Raw genomic sequence first — 26,701 nt, 5'->3', positions numbered from 1 at the left:
TTTATTTGTTGTGTTCCCATTTGGGGGCAAATCTTACACAATGAGACACAGCTGGGTCACTGGCTTAAGTTAGACTGGTGCAGATGTTTAACTTAACTTGTCCATATTTATTTGGGATTTAGTTCGCACCTTTTTTTTTTTTTTTTTTTTAGTAGTATATGAGGGTGAGTTACATTCAGGAATAGTAAGTATTTCCCTGTCCCCAGATGATAGTTTATACTGGAGGGAACAGAGCAGCAGGATTTGAACTGGGCTTCCCTAGATGTCATCCCAGTGCTCTAACCACTAGGCTATTCCTCCATATTTAGCACCACTATTGATATAGGTGGTGGTACTGAATATACTGATAACGGGGTGACTATGTTTTAGCTTAGGTCTGCCAGTCAGGCATCTGAATAGCACCACTACCTGGATAATTATTTGGCCCATCTTTGCTTCTCACCTAAACTGGGGTTCAGTGTTTGGCAATATAGATAATATATGGCCATTTAGCAATTAAAATGGCCCAATAAAATATCATCATTATTCATTCCATGAGGCATTCCAGATGAGCTAATAAAGCTCCCTCACCAGTGCTTGCAGAACAAAAGTAGGATGCTTCATTTTACAAATCAACACACAAAAAAACCCCATCATGCTTTAAATTCTCTCACAGCAACAGAAGAACCGGACTAAAGATATGCAGATGGTCAGGAGCCAGAAGCACTAACTAATGCCACTGTAGAGGGCAGGGCTTAATGTGGCAGATTTTTGGTACCCTAAGCTAGTACCCTCACTTGCTTGCCCCTCAACTGGTACTACTGACAACCCTATCCTGCTGTATTATGAGACCAGCAGCACTGATTTCAATGGACAGAATCTGACTATTAATATCACAAGTCAAACCAGGATTGGCTAGAAGTCTACCTCCTGGGGACTGGGTAACTTGTGACCCTGCTGTATGGTTTACAGTATCAATTGACCTTTAAATAATCTACTCAGATTAATATAATGGTGAGCAGTTATCAGGCCGCTGTGGAGCACAGTGAAGTCTTGATAATGTTGACCTCTTACTTTGGCAGGCTGGGCTCAAACATTCAGATGTCTTATGTAGAATGGAGATTAAGTGACCTGAAAACTTGATATAAAGCAGTTCTAAAGGACAGCTTGTAATGGTGGTGTTTTAATCTTGCTATCACATATGGAACAATAATTCTGATAGGCAATGGGACACTTCGATATCACCGAAGAGGAAACCGCCTATCTCTCTCCTCTTCGAAATGCACCACCTGTTCCCTCAGACCCCACCCCCACAACTTACTTAACACCATCACTCTACTGTCACCCCCCACCCCCCCCACATCTGTGCATATGCTCAACCTCTCTCTCTCCACTGTAACTGTCACTGACACCTTCAAGCATGCAGTAGTCATACCACTCATCAAATAACCACGCTTGACCCTACCTGTCCCTCCACTACCACCCTATTTCCCTCCCTACCCTTCCTCTCCAAGATACTTGAATGCGCCGTTCACAACCGTTGCCTTGATTTTCTCTCCTCTAATGCCATCCTCGATCCGTTTTCAATCCGGCTTCGCCCCCTACACTCGACTGGAAACGGCACTATCTAAAGTCTGCAGATGACCTGTTCCTTGCCAAATCCAAAGGTCACTACTCCATCTATCCTCCTCGACCTATCCGCCGCTTTTGACACTGTCAATCACAACTTACTATCTGACCCACTGTCCTCACTTGGTCCAGGCTCTGTCCACTCCTGGTCTCTCTTATCTTTCCCACCGTCCCTTCAGAGTACATTCTCAGGGTTCTTCCTCCACCCCATCCCGCTGTCTGTTGGAGTTCTCAGGGATCTGTCCTTGGAACCCTTCTTTTCTCAATCTACACTCCTCCCTGGGTTCCCTAATTCCTCCCATGGGTTCCAATATCATCTTTATGCTGATGACACCCAGCTTTATCTCTCCACACCAGACATCACTGCAGAAACCCAGGCTAAAGTATCGGCCTGCTTAGCTGACATTGCGACCTGGATGTCCATCCACCACTTGAAACGAACATGGCCAAGACCGAGCTTATTGTCTTCCCTCCCAAACCCACTTCTCCTCTCCCTCCACTCTCTATCTCTGTTGATAACACCCTCATTGTCCCCGTCTCATCTGCCTGCAACCTCGGTGTCATCTTGACTACTCCCTCTCCTTCTCTGCGCATATCCAGCAGATAGCCAAGACCTGTCGCTTCTTCCTCTATAACATCAGCAAAATTCGCCCCTTCCTGTCTGAGCACACCACCCCGAACTCTCATCCACTCTCTCATTACCTCTCGCCTTGACTACTGCAACCTACTCCTCACTGGCCTCCCCTTTGTCATCTATCCCCCTTCAGTCCGTTCAAAACTCTGCTGCACGTCTTATCTTCTGCCTGAACCGGTACACTCATATCACCCCTCTCCTCAAGTCACTTCATTGGCTTCCGATCAGGTACTGTATTTCTCCTTTTAACCTACAAATGCACTCGATCTACAGCCCCTCTCTACCCTCATCTCCCCTTACTTCCTACCCGTAACCTCCGTTCTCAAGACAAATCCCTCCTGTCAGTACCCTTCTCCACCACTACCAACTCCAGTCTCCCGCCCTTTCTGCCTCGCCTCACCCCATGCCTGGAATAAACTCCCTGAGCCCATATGCCAGGCCCCCTCCCTGCCCATCTTCAAAGCCTTGCTCAAAGCCCACCTCTTCAATGTCGCCTTCGGCACCTAACCATCATACCTCTATTCAGGAAATCTAGACTGCCCCTACTTGACATTTCGCCCATTAGATTGTAAGCTCCTAGGAGCAGGGACTGTCCTTTTGTGTTAATCTGTACAGCGTGCATAACCCTAGTAGCGCTCTAGAAATGTTAAGTAGTAGTAGTGTCAGGCATACATCCTGAAGTTTGTGAAGTAAAGAGCTTTTTTTTTTCAATAGGACAGAATAGGGAGAGCTTCTTTGAGAATACAGTCTTAACTGTCAACATTTTGTACGCTTGGGAGCATGAACATTTTTAGAAGACATGTGGCCCAGTGTTAGAAATGATAGTGCTTCTCAAACTATGGGTCACAGAAACAGAGCTACTACCCATCCTTCCAAACCTGCATACTGGCCTTCCCCTTTCTCCAGCCTGGGTTTTCTATTTAGGGGTTTTTTATCTACAGGCAAAATGGGCAGTTGCTTCAGTCCTTACATAGAAGAGAACCATAACTGTCCTAATGCATATCAGTTCAGTTGGAAGTAGCAGAAAACTGGAACTAGATTTTTGGAATAACTGTTCTCATCTCACTACTAGTGTATATGATATACTTATATACACTTTGATAGTTTGTACCCCTGACGCAGCCTGAGGGCGAACGTGGCCACGTCGGGTATTATTCCAAATAAATGCATTTGATTCCACTGCTTTGTTTTTTTATCTACTGTTTTGTAAGCAGTTGTGTGCCTTTTTGGGTTTTTTTTTGGCTAGTATAAAATAATACAGGCCAGATGTGAATAGTTTAGCAAAAGTCAGTCAAGAGGTAGCTTGACGAGATCAATGTGTGACCTCTCTCATCTTCACACACTTTTGAGGATAACTAATTCTGCCCCAAACCAGTTGTACCTGTATGCTAGGGCTATACTATGTGCAAGGTATTTTATATAAGACACATCCCCGTTTTTTTATATAACTTCTACATGACCATCTTATTTTATTTCTTTGCAAACCCCCTCCCTGTATGCTTGCATGGTCTCTGGTGTATATCACTGAATACTTGCTACCATACTCCCATTAGGAGTAGCCTAATAGTTAGTGCAGTGGGCTTTGATCCTGGCAACCTAGGTTTGATTCCCACTGCAGCTCCTTGTGACCTTGGCCAAGTCACGTAACCCTCCATGGCCCTAGATACAAAAACTTAGATTGTGAACCCTCTAGGGACAGAAAAAGCACCTGCATATAATGTGTACAGTGCTGCATAGTAGCACTATAGAAATGATTAGTAATAACATTCCTTACTGACTGTGCAGTTCATAATAGCAAAAAAAGAGGCCGATTTCCTTTAACAGTTAAAATACACAATTTCCAACATAACATAATTAGTAGCATTAAATACAATCACTTCACCATAAACTTGCATAAAGTCTTCTGTAATTATGACAGTGGAAATAATTAGTTTCTTCCTTCCAATAACTGGGCAAACTGTTCCATAAATAAGCACCAAAATAGGAAAAAAGCCTGTTTCCTAGGTGATGTAAGTCTAATCACAGATAAGGCAGATAGCTGCAGCAAAACCTCTGAAATGATGATAGTCCATGACATGTACTGATTCATACACAACCAAGTGCAAAAATCCCTCTATTTTATTCCAGAGACTTGATACACCGCATGGGGTCCAATATGGCTACTGTGTGGTTTACAATAGAAAAAATATGTCAAACGGGGGTAACGCACAAAAGGAGGGGAGTAGACTAAGTGTAGGATGATCCATAGGCTTCAGAAAAGAGATGAGCTTTCAGTAAGGTCTTGAATCTAGAGTAGGAAGTTTTCTGGCGGAAATGTGAAGGGAGGGCATTCCAAAGAGAAGGACCCAAGAAACTAAATGGGGCCTGACAGGAGATAGTCAAGCGGAAAGCAGGGAGGGAGGGTACAAGTAGCAGATCAGTATCAGAAGGGCGACTAAAATGTTAGCGGGGATGGGACGACTTCCCTATGAAGAAAGACTAAGGAGGCTAGGGCTTTTCAGCTTGGAGAAGAGACGGCTGAGGGGAGACATAGATATATAAAATAACAAGTGGAGTGGAACAGGTGGATGTGAAGCATCTGTTCACACTTTCCAAAAATACTAGGACTAGGGGGCATGCGATGAAACTACAGTGTAGTAAATTTAAAACAATCAGAGAACGTGGTGAAGGCGGTTAGCTTGGCAGAGTTTAAACGGGGTTAGACGGTTTCCTAAAGGACAAGTCCATAAACCACTACTAAATGGACTTGGGAAAAATCCACAATTCCAGGAATAACATGCATAGAATGTTTGTATGTTTGGGAAGCTTGCCAGGTGCCCTTGGCCTGGATTGGCTACTGTCGTGGACAGGATGCTGGGCTCGATGGACCCTTGGTCTTTTCCCAGTGTGGCATTACTTATGTACTTACGTTGAAGAATGAAGGGAACGGGTCAGGGTATGTGGAAGCAATACTGAAGAAAATAAGCAGGAACGGAAGGCAGATGAGATTTGAAGACAAGACGAATCTTAAACTTAATTCTAGCAGAGACGGGAAGCTAGTGTTCTAAGCATAGAAGAGGCATGACATGATCGCATTGCGACAGCAGTGGAAGAGCTTGACTGCAGTAGACTGAATCAGTTGAAGGCACTTGATCGAGTATAGGTGAAGACTGGTATATAGAAAGTTACAATAGTCCAATTGAAAGATAACAACTGAAAGAAGAGTGCGAGTGAAGGACTGGTCAAGATAAGATAGAGCAGTGAAGGGCAAAGAATGCAGATCGAGTAACATCAATAAACTAAAAAATGTTAAATTACAGTCTCATCTCTACAGGCTACTAAAAAAATTTCTGAAGAAAAGTGATGACATGATTGGACCACTTACTCCCAGTGATCATTTTAATTGCCTCATTCTACAACATCTGTAGTCTCTAAGGCCAGCAAGTGAAGACCATAGAACAATGTTACAAAATCTATCTGTTCTAGACAGAATAAACATATGGGCCAAATGTAAAAAATACTTGTTTCAAAAATGGGCCAAATTTACACAAACATCTTAAATGGGAAAAGCAGGATCATGCCACTGCCGCAGTTTGTGTCATCATAGTGTCATCCATGATCACCGTTAAACTCAATAATTTTGAACAGAGCTGTACAGGTGCTATCATCAAACTCGGTTTAGCCCTCAAAGTCCATATTCCTCTTATTTATTTTTCTGGATTTAATTTCAGATAATACCAATGTAACCATGCCACAATCATTGCCAATCTCTGATTCAGTCACTGCATTTAGAACTGGTGATCCTCAGACACATGCATTACTAATGGATATCATCTGCAAAAAGAAAAACTTCCACCTTAAACTTCTCCATCTCACTCAATAAGGGAGCCAAATGGCAGGGGACAATGTGGGCCCCTGTGAAACACCACATTTAACTGAACCAAACTGGGAATAATCACCCTCCCAAAACACACACTGATGCCTATCCAACAAATAATTTTCAAAACACTGCAATGTCTTACCCTACACTCTCAATTCAAACAGATGGGCACAAAGCCTTTTATGATCAACTGTATCAAAAGCTGATTTGAGATCTATCTGTAATCACAGGGTATCAAAACCCTGATCAGCAAACTCAGAAGTAAGCCAGCTGCTAAAGACAGAGAAGAGGAGGTAGAAGCAGCTGCAGCCCCCAGGCATTGCCACCCCATAAAAATCTCATGCCATCCCTTTGTCATCCCAATTTTAACCATGAGATTGGGTTGGGATAACCCAAATCCCTCCCTGATCTGATGGCTCATTGCCCTGTTATCGCTGCATTTCCTCTGAAGGCATGGCACAGCCTAGTACCCTGACCCACCTCAGCTGCAAGAGAATATTTAACACCACATCTCCTGCTGGATATGGAGGGGAAACTGCTGAATTTAAGGGCTGGATCGGAACACTTTGAGGGCAGATGCTGAAACTAGAGGAAGGATAGGGACAGGGCTACAGATGGTAGACAGGACGCATAAGGACACAGGAGGATGGTGGACATGGTGAGAGAAAAATATCAAATGGAAAGAAGACATTGGGACCAAAGCGAATAGAAAAACTAAATGATCAGACAACAAAGGTAGAAAAACATATTTTATTCAGAATTTATTAATTGGAATATGTCAGCTTTTGGAAATGTGCATCTGTGATATTTTGCATTTAAGTTTCAATTTTTCTAGTATTGTTTCATGCCGAGTCTGACTTCTTGAGGTAACTTTCCAGGTCAGTATTTTGCCTTCATATTTTTTGATTTCTAGTTCCTTGTGTCATGTGTTTTTCATGTGTGATCAAGGTGCAGTATTCTGCTAGCATGTAGTATTTGCAGCCCTTTTGTTTTGTTTTCAGAGGTAATGTATTGGTGTTGTAGAGCCTGGTGTAATTACAGTTCTCCCTTTTCACGCATAAGGTTTTAGCTCATCCTGTCCTTGGAATTATGGTTTGGTAAGGTTATGAGTGTGTTTTTGAACAAGTTTGTGTATAGTGTTTTGCAGTGAAGAGATTGTGTGTTGGCTTTACTCAGTTGGCACCAAAACATCAGAAAGGGTGTTAGAGCCTAAATCATGACATACTACCTCTTGAAGGATCTACATAAAGAGCCTATGCATTTCTAATGTCAACACTGGCATGGTATGGGAAAGGAGGTGGGGAAATACTACTGGAGAGGAAGAGGGAGTGCTGGGTATGGAGGAAAGAAGGAAGGAAGGGAGAAAGAGCTGGCTTGATATCTCATACATATTCATTATGGTTATTCCCCCCAAAAAGTCAGCTCTTTCTCCCTTCCTGCCTTCCTCCATATTATTTTTGGCAAATAAACATTTTAGAAGCTCTTACTTCCAGTTTGCCTTTGTCTTTTGGAACCTTTCCTCCCTTTCACCCTTGTTCTGTACAAAGGAACTTTTATGACACATGTATATAGGAAGCCAAAAGACATAAATACATTCTTGGATTATTAAAGCTGTCACAATAAATCATTAAAGGACAATCTTCTGAATAGCCAGTTTTTAAGAATTAAGAGATTCTGTTCAAGTACAGCAACATTTCGGAGCAGATCTGGTGGAATGCGCAAATGTTTTGATGCCAAAGGATACCCTAAAAACTGTATTGAGAGGTGTTATAAGAGAGCAGAAACCATGGACAGAGTGAATCTATTACATCCTGTTACCAGAACAACACAAGATAATATTGTTTGAACTGCCTTTTGACAATCTCTTCAGGAACATTATCAGGATAATAAGAACACACTGGCATATAACTGAACATGTGGATGAATTCAAGAACAAGAAACTGATTGTGGCATATTAAAAAAAAAAGGGTACAGAATCTCAGAGACTTACTAGAACTGTCAGCACTTCCATGCTTGAAATATGAGGCCACACAATTACCATATGGACATTTTAGATGTGGAAATGGCTCATTCTGTGGTGTGAATTTAAGAACCAAAGAATTTAGAATTTCCACAGTCTGGTGCAAGCTATAAGACCACTGAAAGAGTACATGCAGCGATTTGCCCATATTGGGGAGAAGACAATTTAATAAAAGATCTGACAGAACATAAAGTGCTATTAAAAGAAGAGCAAACCCCTGGTGTCACATTCAATAGAGAATTACAGGTTTTTGATCTTAGCCAGACCCAGGATCTCTTGGAGAGGGGGAGACATACAAGATTTTATTAAGATTGGAAAAGAGCCTGATCTTTAGGTTCAATACACTGTTATTCTGTTAGACCTATCAGTTTTTCTGTAATTCACTTTATGGTCTGATTTATTTTAAGTGATATTTAAAAAAAGGCAGCTCCAATTGTCTATATTTTCATTTTAACGTGTCCTATTTTAGCAATTTTGTCATGATTTCAAATATGGTCAAGTTATATTATGGTTTGAAAGAGCAAGTCATGCCCTCCTATGCTGACATATTTTGTTTTTAAAAGTGAGGTTCTAAAAAAACGTTTTGATTTTTTAAAGTTGGGACCGCAATTTCGTTTTGCCGATTTTACATATTTCTCAAAATTGCAAATAAGCAAATTTTTGGACAAAAGAAGGCATGCCCTTCATGACCAAATAGCTTTTTTTTTAATATATAAAAACAAAGCTTTTATCATGATTTATTTACATTTTAAGTTGTGGCAGCCATCTTGCTTTAGCAATTCTTTTTTAGTTCTTCAAAATGTACACATTTTTATGGGATGTGAAAGAGGACTTTGTGCTGTTCATGTAGACATATTTTGTTTAAAAAACCCAAAGCTCTAATGGATTTTTATAAGCAATTTTTGTTGTGGCCGCCCTCTTGGATTGCTGGTTTAAAAAGTTCATTTCAATTGTTCTAAATGTTTTAAAATATATATATTTTTGGATGATTTTGAGTAGTCTAAAAATTGATTTATTTGTATTTCTTTGTTTTGGAAGTTGCTCGGAGCCCCACTGTTTCATAGCATGTCAGTAAAGGTCATGTGACCTAACATTTAAAACAGCAGTAGCCACACTGACACTTCATGATGCTCACACAGGAATCCTCCTTTGGAGTCAGGAGATCCTGGTAAAGTCATTTTAGACATTCTGCCTTGGCTAAATAACATAAGTTTGAGCAAAAGTTTCTCACTGTACTCCTGTTTTACTATTCATAGCAATGCTTTATAGTAATACTTTTCACCGACTCTACAAGGGTATGTAACACAATCTGACATGGTTCCAACACATTTTATATATATACTAGCCTTAAGCCCGTTAAAACGGGAGAGATTTCCAGCTACCCTCCTCGCCGCTGCTCCCTCCCACCTCCGCGCCGGGCCCCCTGCACTGACAGCGCCTCTCACCTCCGTGTGAAAGCATTGCAGGCAGCAGCAGATCGCTCTACTGCTGCCTGCAGCGCTTCCACACGGAGGTGAGAGGTGCTGTCAGGTCAGTGCAGGGGGCCCGATACGGGTGGGGGGGAGGGGGGAGGTTGGTGCGCGCGATGTTCGTTTCCAGGCTCCAGCGGCAGCGTCCGACAGTCCAACTCCGTTTCCCTCTCTGTTCCGCCCTCTGATGTCATCACGTCTTGACGTGAGGGCGGAACAGAGAGGGAAGTCTCTACTGCGCATTTGCAGGTGAGTCGGTCACTTGCCATTTATATGTTTGATATAGAATCAGCCTCTGCACAATTTGTATGTTTTTTGTGTGTATACCTTCTACATGATGATCTTACACATTTATTATTATTTATTTTATTTATTTATTCATTAACTATTTATTGGACTTCTTATTTATAAGTTATTTATTCGTTGGATTTATTATTTGTCTTTATTTTTATGTTTTGCGTGTACATATGTTGTGTGTTAAGGTATGTGACCTGTCAGTGACATGTGTTTTGTTGTATTTTACAGTAAAAGTTAAGCCCCTGGAGCAGCCCACACAAGGCTAAACACAGCCAGGTCAGGCAGTATTTTAATCTACTTTAATAAAGAATTTTTTAAAGACCTCTTCCAACTTTGACTGTGTCTGCCTCCACGATTTCTTTCCTTTGGGACTTAGCAGATCGTTTGCCTATTTGTTTTTCAAACATTTTCTCTCCACACACAAAATGGATGTAACACTTTAGTACAGGACAGTAATGTACTTAAAATGGGCTCAGTTTTGGCAAAATGGAAATTTACTATCACATGCCCTTCTTCCCCATGGACAACTACATTAGTTTTCAATCTGTGCCTTTTCTAAATGACAGTGATCCTACTAAAGGATTTTTTAAACCTTTTGAGTGAAATCTTCAAGCCTCCTTACCTATATGAGGTCCCATTCCCAACAATGCACACATATTTCTAACTACTTGTCCCTGTCAATGTACATTTCTAAAACCCAATTCCTGAGATCTGCATGTTCAAGAAAAAGTTTGATTTTTACTTGCATATGTTATAGAAGACTTTGGCAGCCCCCACACAGATGTGAAACTTTTTTTTTAAATATGTAATCGCTGCACATGACCACACCACATATATCCAAAACTACTTTAAAAGGGACCAGAGGCTTCATGGAGTTTAAAAGCAGTTTTTCTGACACAATTGGCTCAGCAAAGGCTCCAGCAAGCCATTTAAAAGATTTCCCCACTAGATAACACATCTCTGAGCCAGCTATAGAGTTTCGAAACAGCAAGCAGATGATTCACTTCTGAATTTCATAAAATATTTTGTTCCTTTTTCTTCAGTTCTCATCATCCCGGCCATAGTCAATAGTCAGTAATTCCTGAGCTACTAGCATTGCTAACTCCTTAGTGCCTGCCGCCACAACTCTGCAGGACATGATGTCCAGGGGTCCCCCTGAAAAAGAGCAGAAGAGAGAAAAAGACAGCATAGAGCCCGTTAATGGGGAACAAAATGAGGGACATTAAGTGGACCAAAAATTCAAGCAAAGTTAGTAGAAGCAGAAACAGAAAAATAAAGTCCTTTCAGAAAAAGGCCTGTTGCACCTCCTTTAGTAAACTGTTTCTAAGGGTCATGTAATTTGCTTCTTAGAGCGATCTTTTGTGAAGCAAAGTGGAGAAGGTTCACAAAATATCTTCAATACATAAATGTGTCTATTCTAAGTGGTTTATTAAAGTATATTAGGGGAGAACATAATCAACACTTTCACAAGAGACTCTCCACCATTTAGAAAGTTTATAAATATGAACCTTGAGAAGGCAGGGTTTTTTGGATTAGAGGCTACTCCAACACCTATGTTCGTCATTGGTCCAAAAAGAATATAGGCGTTGGCGTAGCCTTTAATCGAAGAAAACCTGCCTTCTGAAGGTCTATATTTATAAAAACTTTCCAGATCGTGGAGAGTCTCTTATGGACGTACAATAAATTCATGACATAGTGTACCTGGGATGAGAAGGGGGCTCAACAAATGCAAAATTTGTTGAAATCTAATCTAGTCACCATCTTTGCTCATGTATTATACCACGGTTTGGCTTTGCATGTGAAATCTTTGTGCAGAAATCAGAAAAGCCAGTTTTCAAAGAGGATCAAGCTGGTTAATTAAGCAATTACCTGATTCGATTGCCCTAGGTAAAAACTGCACCCTTCTCTTTTCCCACTCAGAGAAGTTACAAGTATATACAAATTTTCACAACAAGCTGCTTTTGAAAGACTGACCAGACATGTTCCCAGGAGTGCATTCCAAGAAACAGCGGAAGCAATACACACACATTTGGATTTTTAAATGTAGGCTCACGATTTCATCCACATTCTGCTGCCACTGAAGAAGCAGCAAGTGCAAAGTACACGGGGATTTCTGAGCTTGTAAACCATGTAAGAGGCAGAATCACAACTGAGGCCTGATCAGCACTGTAAGAACATGTCAGGCTTGACTTTCTCAGCAGTGGCCTAGTGCTTAGAGCACTGGTCTTGTCATCCAGAGGTGGCCAGTTCAAATCCCACTGCTGCTCCTTGTGATCTTAGGCAAGTCACTCCATTGCCTCAGGTACAAACTTAGATTGTGAGCCCTCCTGGGACAGAGAACTATCCAGTGTACCTGAATGTAACTCACCTTGAGCTACTACTGAAAAAAGGTGTGAGCAAAATCTAAATTAATAATAATGTAAGGGCAACATTAGGATGTACAGTTTCCTTTTGAAAACTGGCTAGAGAAGGCTGAAGGTACAAAATGCTTATGCAGACCACTGTAAACTGCCCCAAGATTTTGAAACAAGACAATATAGGCATGAGGATTCCTTAACCACAGCCCAGAAGGCAATTTGATGGAACTGGAAACCAAGATATAGCAGCCTGGGATCAGAGAAATTTAAAATGGACATTTGTAGCTGCAACTAAGCTGGAAATGTCTGCGATATCAGAAGTGATAATCTAAGGCTGCCAGGCCATCCAGGAGTATTGGCCGCCCAAGGAAGGCTATTAGCCATGCACCCCTCAGGTGTCCAGCATCCCCCACATCTCCCCCCCCCCCCCCCCCAACAGCTTTCAGCAAGGAGGGTGGAAGTGCAGCACTGGCACATCCAGCTAAGACAGCAGCAGGGAAGCTCTTTATAAGCTGCTGTAAGTAGTGGGTCTTTCAGCATTCCATCCTGTGCCCAAGTCTGAGGTCTGCTGTGATCCACCCTCTTATATGCTGTAGGAGGGGGCACAGTAGGCCTTTATGTGCTGGTATGCTGAAAAGCCCTCCACTCACAGCAGCTTTTAAAAGGCTTCCCTGATGCTATTTTTGCTAGCTGTGATAGTGCCACCCCTGAAGCCTGCCACCACCTAGTAGGGCTGACCCTGATAGATACTAGTTTCCCTGCTGAGACCCAGAGTTTTTTTTTAAGTATTGGAGATGCACAAGGCCGTTTCAACTCAAGGAACATAGACTGCCTAATTTACAGGAGATTAATGAAACCTTTTGGATAAGCATTTGATCATTTGTTTCCAAGTACTGCACAAAAAAGGCTGCTGGAAGTCTAAAGGAAGCAGCAGGCTCCCCTTCCAAGCTCTTTATATTTTCACCCCAGAACCATCCCTAAAATCCCGATATACACATCTCCTTTTCTAGAAACCTTTATTTAGTTTATTTTAATAAGCAGCCTCCAGTCACTGACACTTGCACTCTCCAAGTTTTTGTATGAGCTCAGCATGCTCGAGGAGTGGAGACATCGTCAACTGAAGGCAGCCCACTGACTTCCACACTCCTGAGGCTGTACGAGGAGGAAGGGGGCCGCTTTGGCAATGGATTTCTTCAACTGGTGGGGCTTTGGCATTCCCACCAGCAAAGGTACAATACCTAATGTGAAGGGAGTGGGAGGGAGAGGAAATATGTGGTCCCTCCATCCACCCTTATGCCTTCCCCCAATGGACTCCTGGCTATGCCCTACCTTTAATCACACAATCACGAATAAAATTTTAATCAAAATGCAGCCCTATGTATATAAATAAATATTTCATCAAGGGCACAAGGAAGTTCAGGTCATTAAATATGAAAATCTTTTTCCTTTGTGGCATAAAACCACCATGTATCAGAACATACCTGACGTATCAATTACAATCCCCCCTGCCTCTCTGATTATGACAGTGGCAGCCGCTAAGTCCCAGCAGTGTAAGCCAAACTGGTAATACGCATCTGCTGCACCAGAGGCCAAGAGGCACAAAGCCAGTGTCGAACTTCCTATGATACGGAGCCTGGAGATGGAAGAAAAAGGTATTAAACTACAAACATGCATAGCTCATACCAGGTATGGTTTATTTCAGATGTGTTTAGACTGAGACAAGTCTGGTTCCAGATTATCAAAGTCTTCTGGCTTTGGATAACATTAGCTGGACCAAGCACTTAAGTTTCAAACAATTTGTATTGTCAAGAAAACATGGTTTATACAATAAAGTCAGAATATAATGACATTTTTGTTTTTCACGTACAACAGAAACAAACCCCACCACCCACCCCCTCCCCTTCAAACTGTAAGACAAGAATGAATTATAAGGATTGAGACAGCCTCCTAAACAAACAGTAACAACCATGAGTAATGCGAAGAGCCTTGTTTCTTGTGCCCTCCATGCCCAAAGAGCAGAAAAAGAAGCTACCCAACACTGAGGAATTTCCAGGAGAGGTATGCAGAGAGCCATCCCACCCCATAAACAGACTGTGAACACTTTTATGTCAAATATATTTATTGTCATCACGGGGATCCAAGATGGCTGATTGACCTGATGTTCCCAACAGGGGCATAGCTACTATGGAGCCACAGGTGCCTGGGCCCCCCTGCCGATTACCCTCTCAACCACCCCCCCCTCCCGCCACCAACCTGCCGTCACCATCTGCTACCTTTGCTGACAGGGGACCCCAACCCCCGCCAGCCAAAGTCTTCTTCCTTCGTTTTCTTTCTGAGTCTGACGTCCTGCACGTACAACGTGCAGGACGTCAGACTCACAGAAACAGAATGAAGCAATGCAGATCGCAAGGCTTTGTTCTGTTTCTGAGTCTGTCATCCTGCATGTTGTACGTGCAGGACGTCAGACTCAGAAACAGAACGAAGGAAGAAGAGGACCTCGGCTGGCAGGGATTGGGGTCCCCCGCCAGCAAAGGTAGGCGACGGCAGTCGAGAGGGTCGGCGGCGGGGGTGTGTGTGTGTTAAAGTTGTTGTTGGTGGTGCTGGCAGTGGGGGGTGTGGCAGCGGCGGCTAAAATGTGCTCCCTCACCTCGGTCTCTGGACCCCCCTCCTGCTATTTTTAATTGTGCAGTGGCACTCATTCACAAATTTATTTATTTATTTATTACATTTGTACCCCGTGCTTTCCCGCTCATCACAGGCTCAATGCGGCTTACATAGTAACAAGAGAGTACAGTCTGTAGTATCAGAATCAACAAAAGAGGTATCACCTTACCCATGAGTTTGCAACTTGAGAAACTTCTCCATGTTACTTAGAAACAATTTCAAAGTAGCAGGGTCACGTTTGGTACCAATTTCTGTTAAAACTAAAGCCTTAGAAATATCTGCAATGCAAAAGGTGAATAAAATCATTAAAAACAAGCTGCCATGCATCTCAGGTCTCAATAGATACTAACAGCAAGCTTCATCACATTTCTTTCAGAATAACGCACCTTACAGTGTATGATGCGGGCTGATGCCACTACCTTGTGAAGTGAGCTGTGATGCCAGAGAGGCCTACCAGAGAGGTGCTGACCTCTTGCTAATACATATATCCTGGGGCCTCGTCATTTGGTTATATACAGGTATCAAGTGTCATGTCACAGCATTTGGATCTAACCTGTATCATTTATGTCAGGACATCAATATGGGGTTGGCTTTTCTACCTCACTCTGTTCAATGCTATTTTATAGGAAAATGCAGGGGCCCCCAATCTCTCCGTTTTCCATGGGGCCCCCCTCCATCTTGCAAGGTCCCCCCTCCCTCGCTCTGTTTTGCAAGGTCCCCCTCCCTCTCTCGCTCCGTTTTGCAAGGTCCCCCCTCCCTCACTCCGTTTTGCAAGGTCCCCCCTCCCTCTTTTGCTCCGTTTTGCAAGGTCCTCCCTCCCTCACTCCGTTTTGCAAGGTCCCCCCTCACTCCCTCCAAATTTTAAAAGTTTTACCTGGTCGTGGTCGAGGCGTCAGTCTTCCGTTCTGACGTCTCTCTCTCTCTCTGCTCTCGCCCCTTGAGGGCGGGACCAGAGCTGAGAGAGACGTCAGAACGGAAGACTGATGCACCCAGCGTGCATCTTTTTGCTGCTGCTGCCGCAACCACGACCAGGTAAAACTTCTTTTAAATTTGGAGGGAGCGAGGGGGGACCTTGCAAAACGAAGCGAGGGAGCAAGGGAGGGACCTTGCAAAATGGAATTACGGTGCTTTTAAAACTACATTCGGACTATAAGACACACACCCCATTTTCCTCCCAAATTTGGGGGGGGGGGGGGGGAAGTGCGTCTTATAGTCTGAAAAATACGGGTTTTTTTAAGCCATTATTAAAGACTTCCTGATTTCCTCTTCAACTTGTCTTCATTTTTTTTGTTCAATGCTATTTTATAAATTTAAACAAAGGAAATCTCAAAAGCCTAGGGTGCCTACAAAGATGACCTTCCCCTTAATAGGGTGTCATCACGGGCTTCAATCTAACCTCTGAAATGAACTGCAGTGCAAAGCAACTCCCTAATGGAGAAAAAACAGTGCAGCAAAAAAAAAAAAAAAAAAACAGGAAATTTTTAATAATAGGAAAAAAGGAGAGGAAGTCTTCTTGTCTGGCCTAAAGAAGCTTGAAGGTTTGCACACATTTGTTTTCCATCATCAGTTCTCAAAGGCATTCATATGGAGTTTGCCATAGGATGAAAAGTTGTTAGAATAATAGTAAGGCAGTGATTCCCAACATTGTGAAAGGCTTCTCTGTAATTGGACATCATGGCAATGAAGATGAGGATGCAAGTGATGAATTAGATATCATCTTTATTAGAAGTACTGCTAATAAAAATGATGATAGGTATGGACAGGGAGAGGGATCTTGGGGTGATAGTATCTGAGGATCTGAAGGCGACGAAACAGTGTGACAAGGCGGTGGCCGTAGCTAGAAGGTTGTTAGGCTGTATAGAGAGAGGTGTGACCAGCAGAAGAAAGGGGGTGTTGATGCCCCTGTATAAGTCGTTGGTGAGGCCCCACCTGGAGTATTGTGTTCAGTTTTGGAGGCCGTATCTTGTTAAGGATGTAAAAGAATTGAAGCGGTGCAAAGAAAAGCTACGAGAATGGTAAGGGATTTGCATTACAAGACGTATGAGGAGAGACTTGATGACCTGAACATGTATACTCTGGAAGAAAGGAGAAACAGGGGTGATATGATACAGACGTTCAAATATTTGAAAGGTATTAATCCGCAAATGAACCTTTTCCAGAGATGGGAAGGACGTAGAACGAGAGGACATGAAATGAGATTGAAGGGGGGCAGACTCAAGAAAAATGTCAGGAAGTATTTTTTCATGGAGAGAGTAGTGGATGCTTGGAATGCCCTCCCGCGGGAGGTAGTGGAAAAGAAACGGTAACGGAATTCAAACATGCGTGGGATAAACATAAAGGAATCCTGTTCAGAAGGAATGGATCCTCAGGAGCTTAGCCGAGATTAGGTGGCAGAGCCGGTGGTGGGAGGCAGGGCTGGTGGTTGGGAGGCGGGGATAGTGCTGGGCAGACTTATACGGTCTGTGCCCTGAAAGGACAGGTACAAATCAAGGTAGGGTATAACACATCCAGAAAGTGTCTTGCTGGAACTACATAAAGGCATTCCCCAACAAAAAGGAGATGCCATATGTTAGCATTACCTTATGCTGTCCAAGACCCTGAGGCTCAGTGCCAGAGTGTCACCCTAAGGCCTCTGGGAGAGAATGCTGCAGCACACACATTTCTCACCCCCCCTCGCCCCAGTCTGATCCCAGGGAATGTCAGTGAAAGACAGGACGTCTCAGAACACCCATGCTTCCGAGCAATAAAACAAACCAGAACCACTGCTCAGGAAAACAACAGAAATAAACCACTGTCTCCATAAACTGGCCTTCATAGGAATTCACACTTCCTTGGTGAATCAGAAGACATAGGATCAAAGCAAACCCAATTATATCATAGGCCACGTGTGCCGGAAAAATGTCAGTTATTTAAACCAGAGAGGGACAAAGAGACGGACACCAGACACTCACACTGACTTTCATGCACACACTTTCAGAAACATATCCACTACACCCTGCATCCATTCCACATGAATCCCACTGCTCACCACAGACATTCATTCACTGCAGGCCGACCCTGAGACAAACCAAAGCAGTGCTGTTGTATTATTCTTTCTGCCCTAAGTGCAGTAAGCCTATTTCTAGATAAACATACCTTTTGCCAAGCCACACTTGTGTGTTGTATTATTGTAGTACCAAATCCACTGTCCCTGAGAAGTGGACCCGGGACCAAGGAAAGGGACTCAGAACCATTCTTTCACACATCAAGTGTCACAAAACATGAATGCAGAACAGCAGGGGTCTCAAATTTGAGAAGGAGGGTGATTGTGGCATTCTCTATCCCCCCTACCATCCACCAGCCTCTCTTGCACCCCAACCCCATCAGCCACCAGTTTTCTCTCTGTTCCCCACCTCATTTCCTTCAGTCCCACCCTCTCTTGAAACTCCTCTTGAACCTGACTTATCCCCATTCCATCAGTCTCCCTTGTCTTTTCCAGTCCCCTCCCTTCTTCTTCCTTCTTTCCTAGTCATTCATTGAATTCAGCAAGGCAGAAGTTTTCTTCCTTGGCCTGCATGGCTTCTGACAACGCCTGATCCCACTCCTTCTCCAATTGGTCTGTGCAGGCCACTGCAGTTGCTGCATGCTCCACTGGCCTGGATGGGCAGTCACCACAGCTGCCATGGCAGAGGTCATAATCTTTACCTGTCTCATGAGACATCTGTTAACCACCATTCACTTCCTATATGTCTTCTACATAGGTTTTTCCTTGTTGGGGGGGCGGGGGTTCCTCCTGCTCCCTACGCTTTCAGCTGAGTCAGAACTGGGGTTCAAATCTGGCACCATAAATTAATCCCTCCTCCCCTCCATAACGCACCTAGTGATCCAAATCAGGAATCAATCAGGTTCCTCCAGTATGGCTGCAATACCACAGAGCTGGCCTTGGCCCTTTGTGCCATTTCTGGGAGGATGTGCTAACAATAAAACGTATACAGTTTTTCCATCTGTTCCCTTAAAATATCCTCACTGGTCTGTATCATTTTCATGCTTTATATCAACGAGTCTCAGTTATAGAGAAATCTAAGAAGATTAATTTTCACACCCTAAATTGTTTAAGCTCTATTCCATAGGGTGCCTGTTCTTTCCCTTTTAATCACTTCTCTGTAACTTTTCTAGTTCTGCTATATCTTTTTTGAAATGGGCAACCAGAACTGCAGAGAATACTCAAATGTTGTCACTCTATGGACCGATTATTTTATTCTTCATCCTTTTCTGATTAATTCCTAACATTCTACTTGCTTTTTTTGCCTGCTGCTAAGGATTTCAGTATTGGCATGGAAACAAATGCTGGTGAATTACCACAGGAGAGGTGGAGAAAATAATTTAGAAAAGGCACAGATACGGCTCAACAGGCAGATCAGACAGACAGGCCATGACTACTGAAAAAGATCAAACAGCCTGTGTGTCTAATATAATTATATTTCCTACCCAAGAAACCAGACTCCACTGCATTTAATGGATATAGAATATAATTAGTGACCTTTTAAAGTACTTAGGTCAGTGGTTCCCAGACCTGGTCCTTGAGGCACCCCAGTCAGTCAGGATTTCCACAATGAATATTCATGAAAGAGATTTGCATGCAGTGTATGCAAATATCTTATGAATATCATGACTGGCTGGGGTGCCTCCAGGACCAAGTTTGGGATCACTGCCTTAAATTATGGAATTAATGTATGGCTATTTATTTCTTCATTCTTTGAGTTAGATTTGGTGAAGATTGCATAATGAATGATTAGATTAATACTGGGAAGGATTAGTGAATGAAATAGGAGAATTTTATCTTACTGGTTCTAATTTTGATTTTGTTGTGTGTTTTACTTCATTCATTATGTATTTTTTTGTTATTATAATCCACATTCCAGACAACAAATAAGGCAGAATAATACATGCAACAAATCTTTCTGTTGACCTGGCATCTCCAAATTAAAGGGGCACTGTTAGAGATTTTTAACTACTAAATTACTATTTTCATATTGCCCTTTCTGAGTCCATTTCTGTCTCTCTCTTGAAGGCAGAGATGGGGATGTGGACACTGCAGATGCTTTAATGGAAGAAATGAGTCATACTAACAATGTCTGATATTTATTTCATTTATTTAAAATATGAGAGAAAGTTGGACTCAATAACTGAACTATTTGGGGAGGATCCTATAAATCTCTTAAGTGCTCCTTGCAGGGTATCTTGTTTGGAAAACTGGAACACTGCGAACCTCTTTCTAGAGGGGGATGTATTTTATTATGCAAGGCATGCATAGCGGGGAAAAATGTATTTTACAAAATTGGACTCAGACTTAACCACTTGCTTTTTTGGCAATGGAGAAATGCATTTTATACATTAATGATGCTGGTTTTCACCGATAAACATAAGAAACCATTTTGTTCTATTTGGGAGCCATATATTCAAGATCTTCTGCCCTGGGCTCGCAGCTTGGTTCTCAATGATTTACAACTGAAACAGAGATAAGTGAAATGGTTATTTCCCCTTATGAATCATCATGAGTTCTGGTGGGGTTGGGGGGAAATCTAGGATTGTTTTTTAACATGATCATAGAGGGCTATAAGAACCGAACCTCTCTACTCTGCCATGTATTTTTCACTTTCTTGTTTTTGGTGTATATGTATTGATTGATTCAATAAAAGATTTAAATAAAATATGAGACAGAAATCATCTCAATGGTTTTAGCATTCCCCGATACCATTTTAGTGCCTGAGGCTTAACAACAGTTTTCTACATAGCAAGTACATTGTAAAATATCCGTCAAATGACTGTTCATTCAAGTGCACAACGGAAGAGCCCTGTGGCAGGCTCTCGGTGACATGGTTTTGGAAATAGCAAGAAAAACAAACGCGCCAAGAAATGACGACTAGCATCTGATCGTCTAAGGCAAAAGTGGCTTCTAAAAATACCTCCAAACCATGCTTGCTCATGTCATACTGTAAGAACGCCCTCTTGTATCAGTTTGACATGTAAAACGGACTTGGCAGATCATACCTGCATGGTGTGGTTGTGTTTTATGTTACGTATATTTTATAGTAATCCACTAAGGAATTTGAATTAGCAATTATAGTTATATTTTCAATAAATAACCTAAAAAGAGTTGCTTTCTTAGGAAGTTCACTGCCACAATCACAGGGCCCTGGATGATATCCCACTTGTTCATACTCGTCCCTTACTGAGTCCAGCTTCATAAAAGAGGGTCTAGAAACGTACATTATTCCATTAATTGGAGTACATAGCAAAGATGCAATACAAGTCCTCAAAAAACATGACACATACCGAGTAAGACAGAGGCCAACTGCCCATATCTGTTTGAAAATTTAAAATATCCCTTTTATATTTCTATTAAAATATAAACCAACCTGTCACTTTTGATACCTGTAGCCTTTGTCCATTACAAAATGCCCCTTGGCCTCTTCTACCTGTGTATAACCGTTCTTCAGTACAGTGGTAAATCACACCAAATTCAAGCTTTAAGAATTTTAGGGGAGAAAGAAAACAGGTTATAATGAAATCCGGATACTGCATGGAGTACAACAGAATAGAAAGCGTGAAGCAAAGTCTCAGTTGCTCTCTTGACATGTCTCGAACGTGCAAGTACCCATGTTATATTTATAAAACAAAATCCTCCAGCCAGTCAGCATCAGATGTACCTTGGTTGGCAGTCTCAAAGACCAAAGAGCGTGATCAAGCATAGTAAATGAGCAAGGCTCGAGTCTCATGGATGGTGGTACCTTTGAGACAGGGCTGAATCAGAATTGACGGGCAGCATAGTGTAAGTTCAAATTAAGGAGAAGCAACAACAATTTTGGAAGGCTATTCCCCCACCCCTCCAAAAAAAAAGAAAAACAAATCAAGACCAGGGAGGCATACAACCTCAGAAGATTCAAAAGCACCCAAAAGCAGGCCCTTTTCTTTCTTGGGATCCTCTTCCACTGCAGGGCCTGCCTTGAGCAGAATCTGCATCACAGATGAGCAGTGGAATGGCCACCTCTGTACTGCCCATTATCCAATGCCATTCACACAACATGAAAAACAACGCTGCTTATTCACAGTATTCTTACATAGCTTCAAAATTTCATGATACACAACGTTTAATTCAAATAATGACATGATCCTTTGTAATCAAATAATTCCGGAACTTCCAGCACATATCCACAGCTCAAGCGGCTTTGGCCAAAGTGTGTGTGTTTGTGCGTGTGGAAGAAGGTGTTACTCCTGATGAGGAAGCCTCCACCAATCTATATTTTTTTACCTCAGAAGTCTTATGACCTTGTGTGAATTGTGCAGTGGGGGTTAGCTTTTAAAAACCTTCTGGATCAGTTAAACAGCTACTCATCTCACAAAGAAGCTGCTTTGAATTTTGACAATAACAGTTCCCTTGCAGTACAGCCAGGGCTTTTTTTGAGGGGGTACTGAGTACTGGCATCTTTTCCATTGTCTGCTAAAATTGACCCATGATCCTCAAGTTTTAATGAAAGATCTCAGGCTCTACATACCAATTCTGCTTTCTCATAGATTCTGTGACTGGTTGCAGGGGCCAGGTTATTATGGAGTGGATTTCTCAGTGATCACCCTACCCCTGAAGGGTGGCCTGACATTTGAGTACCGCCACCTTTTTTGCTAGAAAAACACACTGAGTACAGCTTACCTTTAGCAACTAAGAGGCAAACAGTGCTCTAAAAACACTCCTGGAACAGTGTAGGGCTTTACTGCCCCTATGATCAGAGATAATAGCATGTAAATTTAAGCACGCTATTATCTCTGATCATAGAGTGAAAGTGTGGGAGGATTGTGCCTGAGGGCATCCCGCACTTGTCTGACAGGTCTGGGCTGTCAAAAGCCTGGACCTGTGAAACACAGGGGCTGGAGGTCCGTGGGACCCCCAAACCCCCCTACAACTGAAAGGCCCTAGTGCCCCCTGAATCCCCATCCCAAGCCAGCGACACAGGGGCTGGAGGTCCAGCAGACCTCTAGTCCCCCCCATCACAAGCTCACAGGAGGGAGGGGGGGCTGAAGATCCGGTGCATCTCCAGCCCCCTACCCCTCCCTCACACCCAATTAAAAAAAAAAAGCCCTGGTGGCCCAGTGGGCCGCAATCACAACCCCCCACCACCTGGTGATCTAGTGGCCCCCATTTCTCCCCGTACCTTAGCAGTGGAGGAGGGAGTAGAACGCTCCCTCCTCTCTTCAGCGCAGCGCCACCATTTTCAAGGTTGCACTGAAGAGAGGAGGGAGTGTGCTTTTAACTCCTAACCCTTGATCACTTGTTCAGAACCCTATTTTATCATCCTCACTTTAATATTCCCTTATCTTTTGTTTGTCCTAATTAAATTGTAAGCTCTGTCGAGCAGGGACTGTCTCTTCATGTTCAAGTGTACAGCTCTGCGTACGTCCAGTAGCGCTATAGAAATGATAAGTAGTAGTAGTACCACCGCTAAGGTATGGGTGGGAAAGAAAATAGGGCCGCTAGACCACTAGGTGGGGGGGGGGGGGGGTTGAGGGTTTGCAATTGTGGCCCACTGGGCCACCAGGACTTTTCTTTTTTTTTTTTTAAATTGAGTGCGAGGGGAGGCTAGGGGTGCTGGAGATCCACTAGATCTTCAGCCCCCCCCCCCGTGAGCTTGTGTTGTGGGGGGGGGGGGACTGGAGGTCTGCAGCCACCGTGTCGCTGGCTTGGGGTCGGAGGTTGGGGCTACTGCGGGGGAGGGGAGAGACTGATTTTATTGGGGGGATGATGGGGGAGGGGCCTTCTAGCATGCTAATGTATGCTGGACAGGACTCCCCATTCTCCCTGATGCTCCGAAAACCCTAACGCTAGCTCTGAGCTGTCGTACGGTTTGCCACTGGCAGCGCACCAAGTTTGGCGCTCTCCCACTGAGCATTGGGGAGGAATAAGTTTAGCATGCATTTAAATGCTATTTGCGATCAAAGCCTACGAGCGCACTGTTTCATGCGCGGGGGGGTTGTGGTCATGGGGCAGTAGCAAACACAGGCGCTAGTACAGCGCAACTGGCCTCTAGTGCCTGTGTTTAATTCTGATCATTGGCACCTAAGTGACAAATACAGTTTGGTACTGTGTATTGTCACTGAAGGGGCAGACATGGTTTTTGTCATGCATCTCCTGGAACCAATGCATGGTGCTGTCATCAGTATAAACTTCACCTTGTACAAAACCTAATCCATACTAAAAAAATATCAAATAAAGCCCTAGCACATTTTCAATAATAAAATAAACTTCATCTTTTCATCTATTTATTCCATATAAACTATAATCAAGACAGGAGAGCTCCACTGAATCCTGAGATTGTTGATGATTCATTACTCATTCACAGATTTAAAAATATTAACAGTGCTTCATAGGGCATATTTCTCCCCCACTAGGCATACAGAGTGGGTTGCATTTTGTCTCCCCTGGGCATTTTAATAGGGTGGATTAGAGTTTCTTGGGGTAGCAGAAGTCAGATATTGTTGGGGTTGGAAGGGTAGAGGGGGCCGGGGGAGGGGGGATATTTCAGTTGCTTGTTGTTATTGTTTTCTGTTTGTAATTTATAAACAGTTGTACAGATAGTGTTCCTTTTATAGGTTAATAAAAGATTTAAATATAAATCTTGTCCCTATGTCATCCTATAATTCCTACCCCTTGCTATAGAAAGCAGACTGGAGTGAGCCACAGCCCTAACAATATTTTACCAAACACAGCATCAGCAATTAGAGAGCTTTGGGGACAGGATAAAGATTGATTTGTTTGACCCCCCTACAACCAAAAGATATTCTGCTGTCCTTGCTACTCCCTTCCCCACTAGGCTTATAGAATACCTAGACAAATCTCAGAGCACCAACTTACAGAACACTTTCTATACCTCTTGATTAACAGCAAATCCAATGCTAACTGCCACTGGTGGAAACCTAGAAATAAAAAGAAACTCACGTGTTAATCTTTGTTTTTTAAATGTGTTTACATATATAGTTGCTATTGAATTTTTTAGTTCAAATTGTTTACCTCCCATTACAACAAGCCCATCACCCTCCAAACAGGCAAAATGAGTTCCCAAGGACAGTGACAGTACCCCCAATCTACTATAATAAAACTCACCCTCAACGTTCTGAGGACACTGACGTCAGTGAAGCCAAGCCCTGACTTCCTTCAAAAAGGTTTGAAGGTTCGTGGTGGTGAAGCCACCAAAATCGCTCCGGGCCCCGCCCTCGAGGGCGGAGCAATGACAGAACAATGAAGGGGTTTGGCAGGGAGGGAGGCGGGGGTGGGGAATCGCTCTGGGCCCCGCCCTCGCGTCAAATGTCATGACGTTGGGGGCGGAGCAATGGAAGAATAACGAAGGGGTTGGCCAGGGAGGGAGGGAGGGAGGGGTGTTGGCGACGAACACCTGCTAGCGCCCGTTTCATTTGCTCTGAAATGGGCCTCTTTTACTAGTGTTATATATTAGGCAGGATAATATACAGAACTTCTTGCTAGCATATACTCTTCCAAGGTCCTCCACATTTTACAAACAAGATGCAATATCCTCTCACACTGAGAATGTGTCTCCAGAAGCTTCTGCCCAGAAGGGAAGGGTTAGGATAGCTGTTGTAGTTGGTGATTTCTATCATTAGGCATGTAGATAGCTGGTGGCTGGAGGGCATGAGGATCACCTGGTCACTTGTCTGCCTGGTGCAAAGTGGACCTCACGCGTCACTAGATAAGATTTTACATAGTGCAGGTGTCTTGGTACATGTAGCTACAATGATACAGGAAAATGTGGGAATGAGGTTCTGGAAGCCAAATTTAAGCTCTTAGGTAGAAAGCTGAAATCCAGATCCTCAACGTTCCCCGTTCCATGCACAGGACCCAAGAAACAGGCAGTCTCAATGTGTGGTCGAGATGATGGTGCAAGGATGGGGGATTAGATCTGTTAAAACTGGACAACATTCTGAGGAAGGGGAAACCTGTTCCAAAAGGATGGGCTCCACACCTTAACTGGATGGAACAGGCTGCTGGCGCCAACATATAAAAAGGAGATAGAGCAACTTTTAAACTAAATGGGGAGGGGGGGAATGCTGACAGTTGACAATGAACACATGGTTCGGTGTGGAGCATCCTCCAAGGTTACTATGGAAACAGATCTTTAGGGAATCCCGACAGTTTTCAATAATGGTAAAAGAAAGCCAGGAGTGCTTAATGGGAGAACAGAGCAAAGGATGTAAATGATCCCCATCAACTTCAAAGCAGCTTTTAGATGCTAAAAAAACACACAATTTGAAGTGTCTATATACAAATGCTAGAAGCCTAAAAAATAAGATGGGAAAGTTGGAGTATATAGCACTAAACAAAGAGACAGATATAATAGGCATCTCAGAGACCTAGTGGAAGGAGAATAATCAATGGGACACTGTGTTATCAGGGTACAAATATATCACAATGATAGAGTGGATCAAATTGGAGGGGGTTGTGCAATAGGTTAAAGAGACAAACAAAATAATACTCCTACATGAAACAGATAGCAGCGTGAAATCCTTGTGGACAGAAATTCCATGTGTGAAGGGAAAGAGTATACAGGTAGGGCTGTACTACTGTCCGCCAGCAGAAAAGAAAACAGACCCCACATGGTGAAATTAAACAAAATTTATTCAACACAGATATATAAAAATCAGCATACAACTTTCCTCTAACTACCCAACATGGCCATGCTTCACCCTCTCAAGGGCTGCGTCAGGGGGTTTAACATGAAACCAGAACAGTCCAATGTTCTCCTTGTCTGG

At 43.0% G+C, this 26,701-nt stretch overlaps 1 protein-coding gene across 3 annotated transcripts in view; it reads right to left on the bottom strand.

The window, feature by feature from the left end:
• Positions 1 to 10,919: 10,919 nt before the first annotated feature.
• IMPA2 (inositol monophosphatase 2) overlaps positions 10,920 to 26,701 on the bottom strand; it is a 60,516-nt gene continuing 44,734 nt past the window's right edge. For all 3 annotated transcript variants that reach the window (XM_030212293.1, XM_030212302.1, XM_030212311.1), the window contains 5 exons: positions 24,808 to 24,853; positions 21,307 to 21,415; positions 15,078 to 15,186; positions 13,726 to 13,877; positions 10,920 to 11,042 (listed from right to left, as the gene is read on the bottom strand). In XM_030212293.1, coding sequence (XP_030068153.1) covers positions 10,927 to 11,042; positions 13,726 to 13,877; positions 15,078 to 15,186; positions 21,307 to 21,415; positions 24,808 to 24,853 — 532 coding nt within the window. In that variant the 3' untranslated portion in view covers positions 10,920 to 10,926. The remainder of the gene's footprint in view (positions 11,043 to 13,725; positions 13,878 to 15,077; positions 15,187 to 21,306; positions 21,416 to 24,807; positions 24,854 to 26,701) is intronic.

The sequence above is a fragment of the Microcaecilia unicolor genome, chromosome 1 (assembly GCF_901765095.1).
Source record: "Microcaecilia unicolor chromosome 1, aMicUni1.1, whole genome shotgun sequence".
Taxonomy (NCBI): domain Eukaryota; kingdom Metazoa; phylum Chordata; class Amphibia; order Gymnophiona; family Siphonopidae; genus Microcaecilia; species Microcaecilia unicolor.
This window is presented reverse-complemented; position numbering and strand designations above follow the sequence as displayed.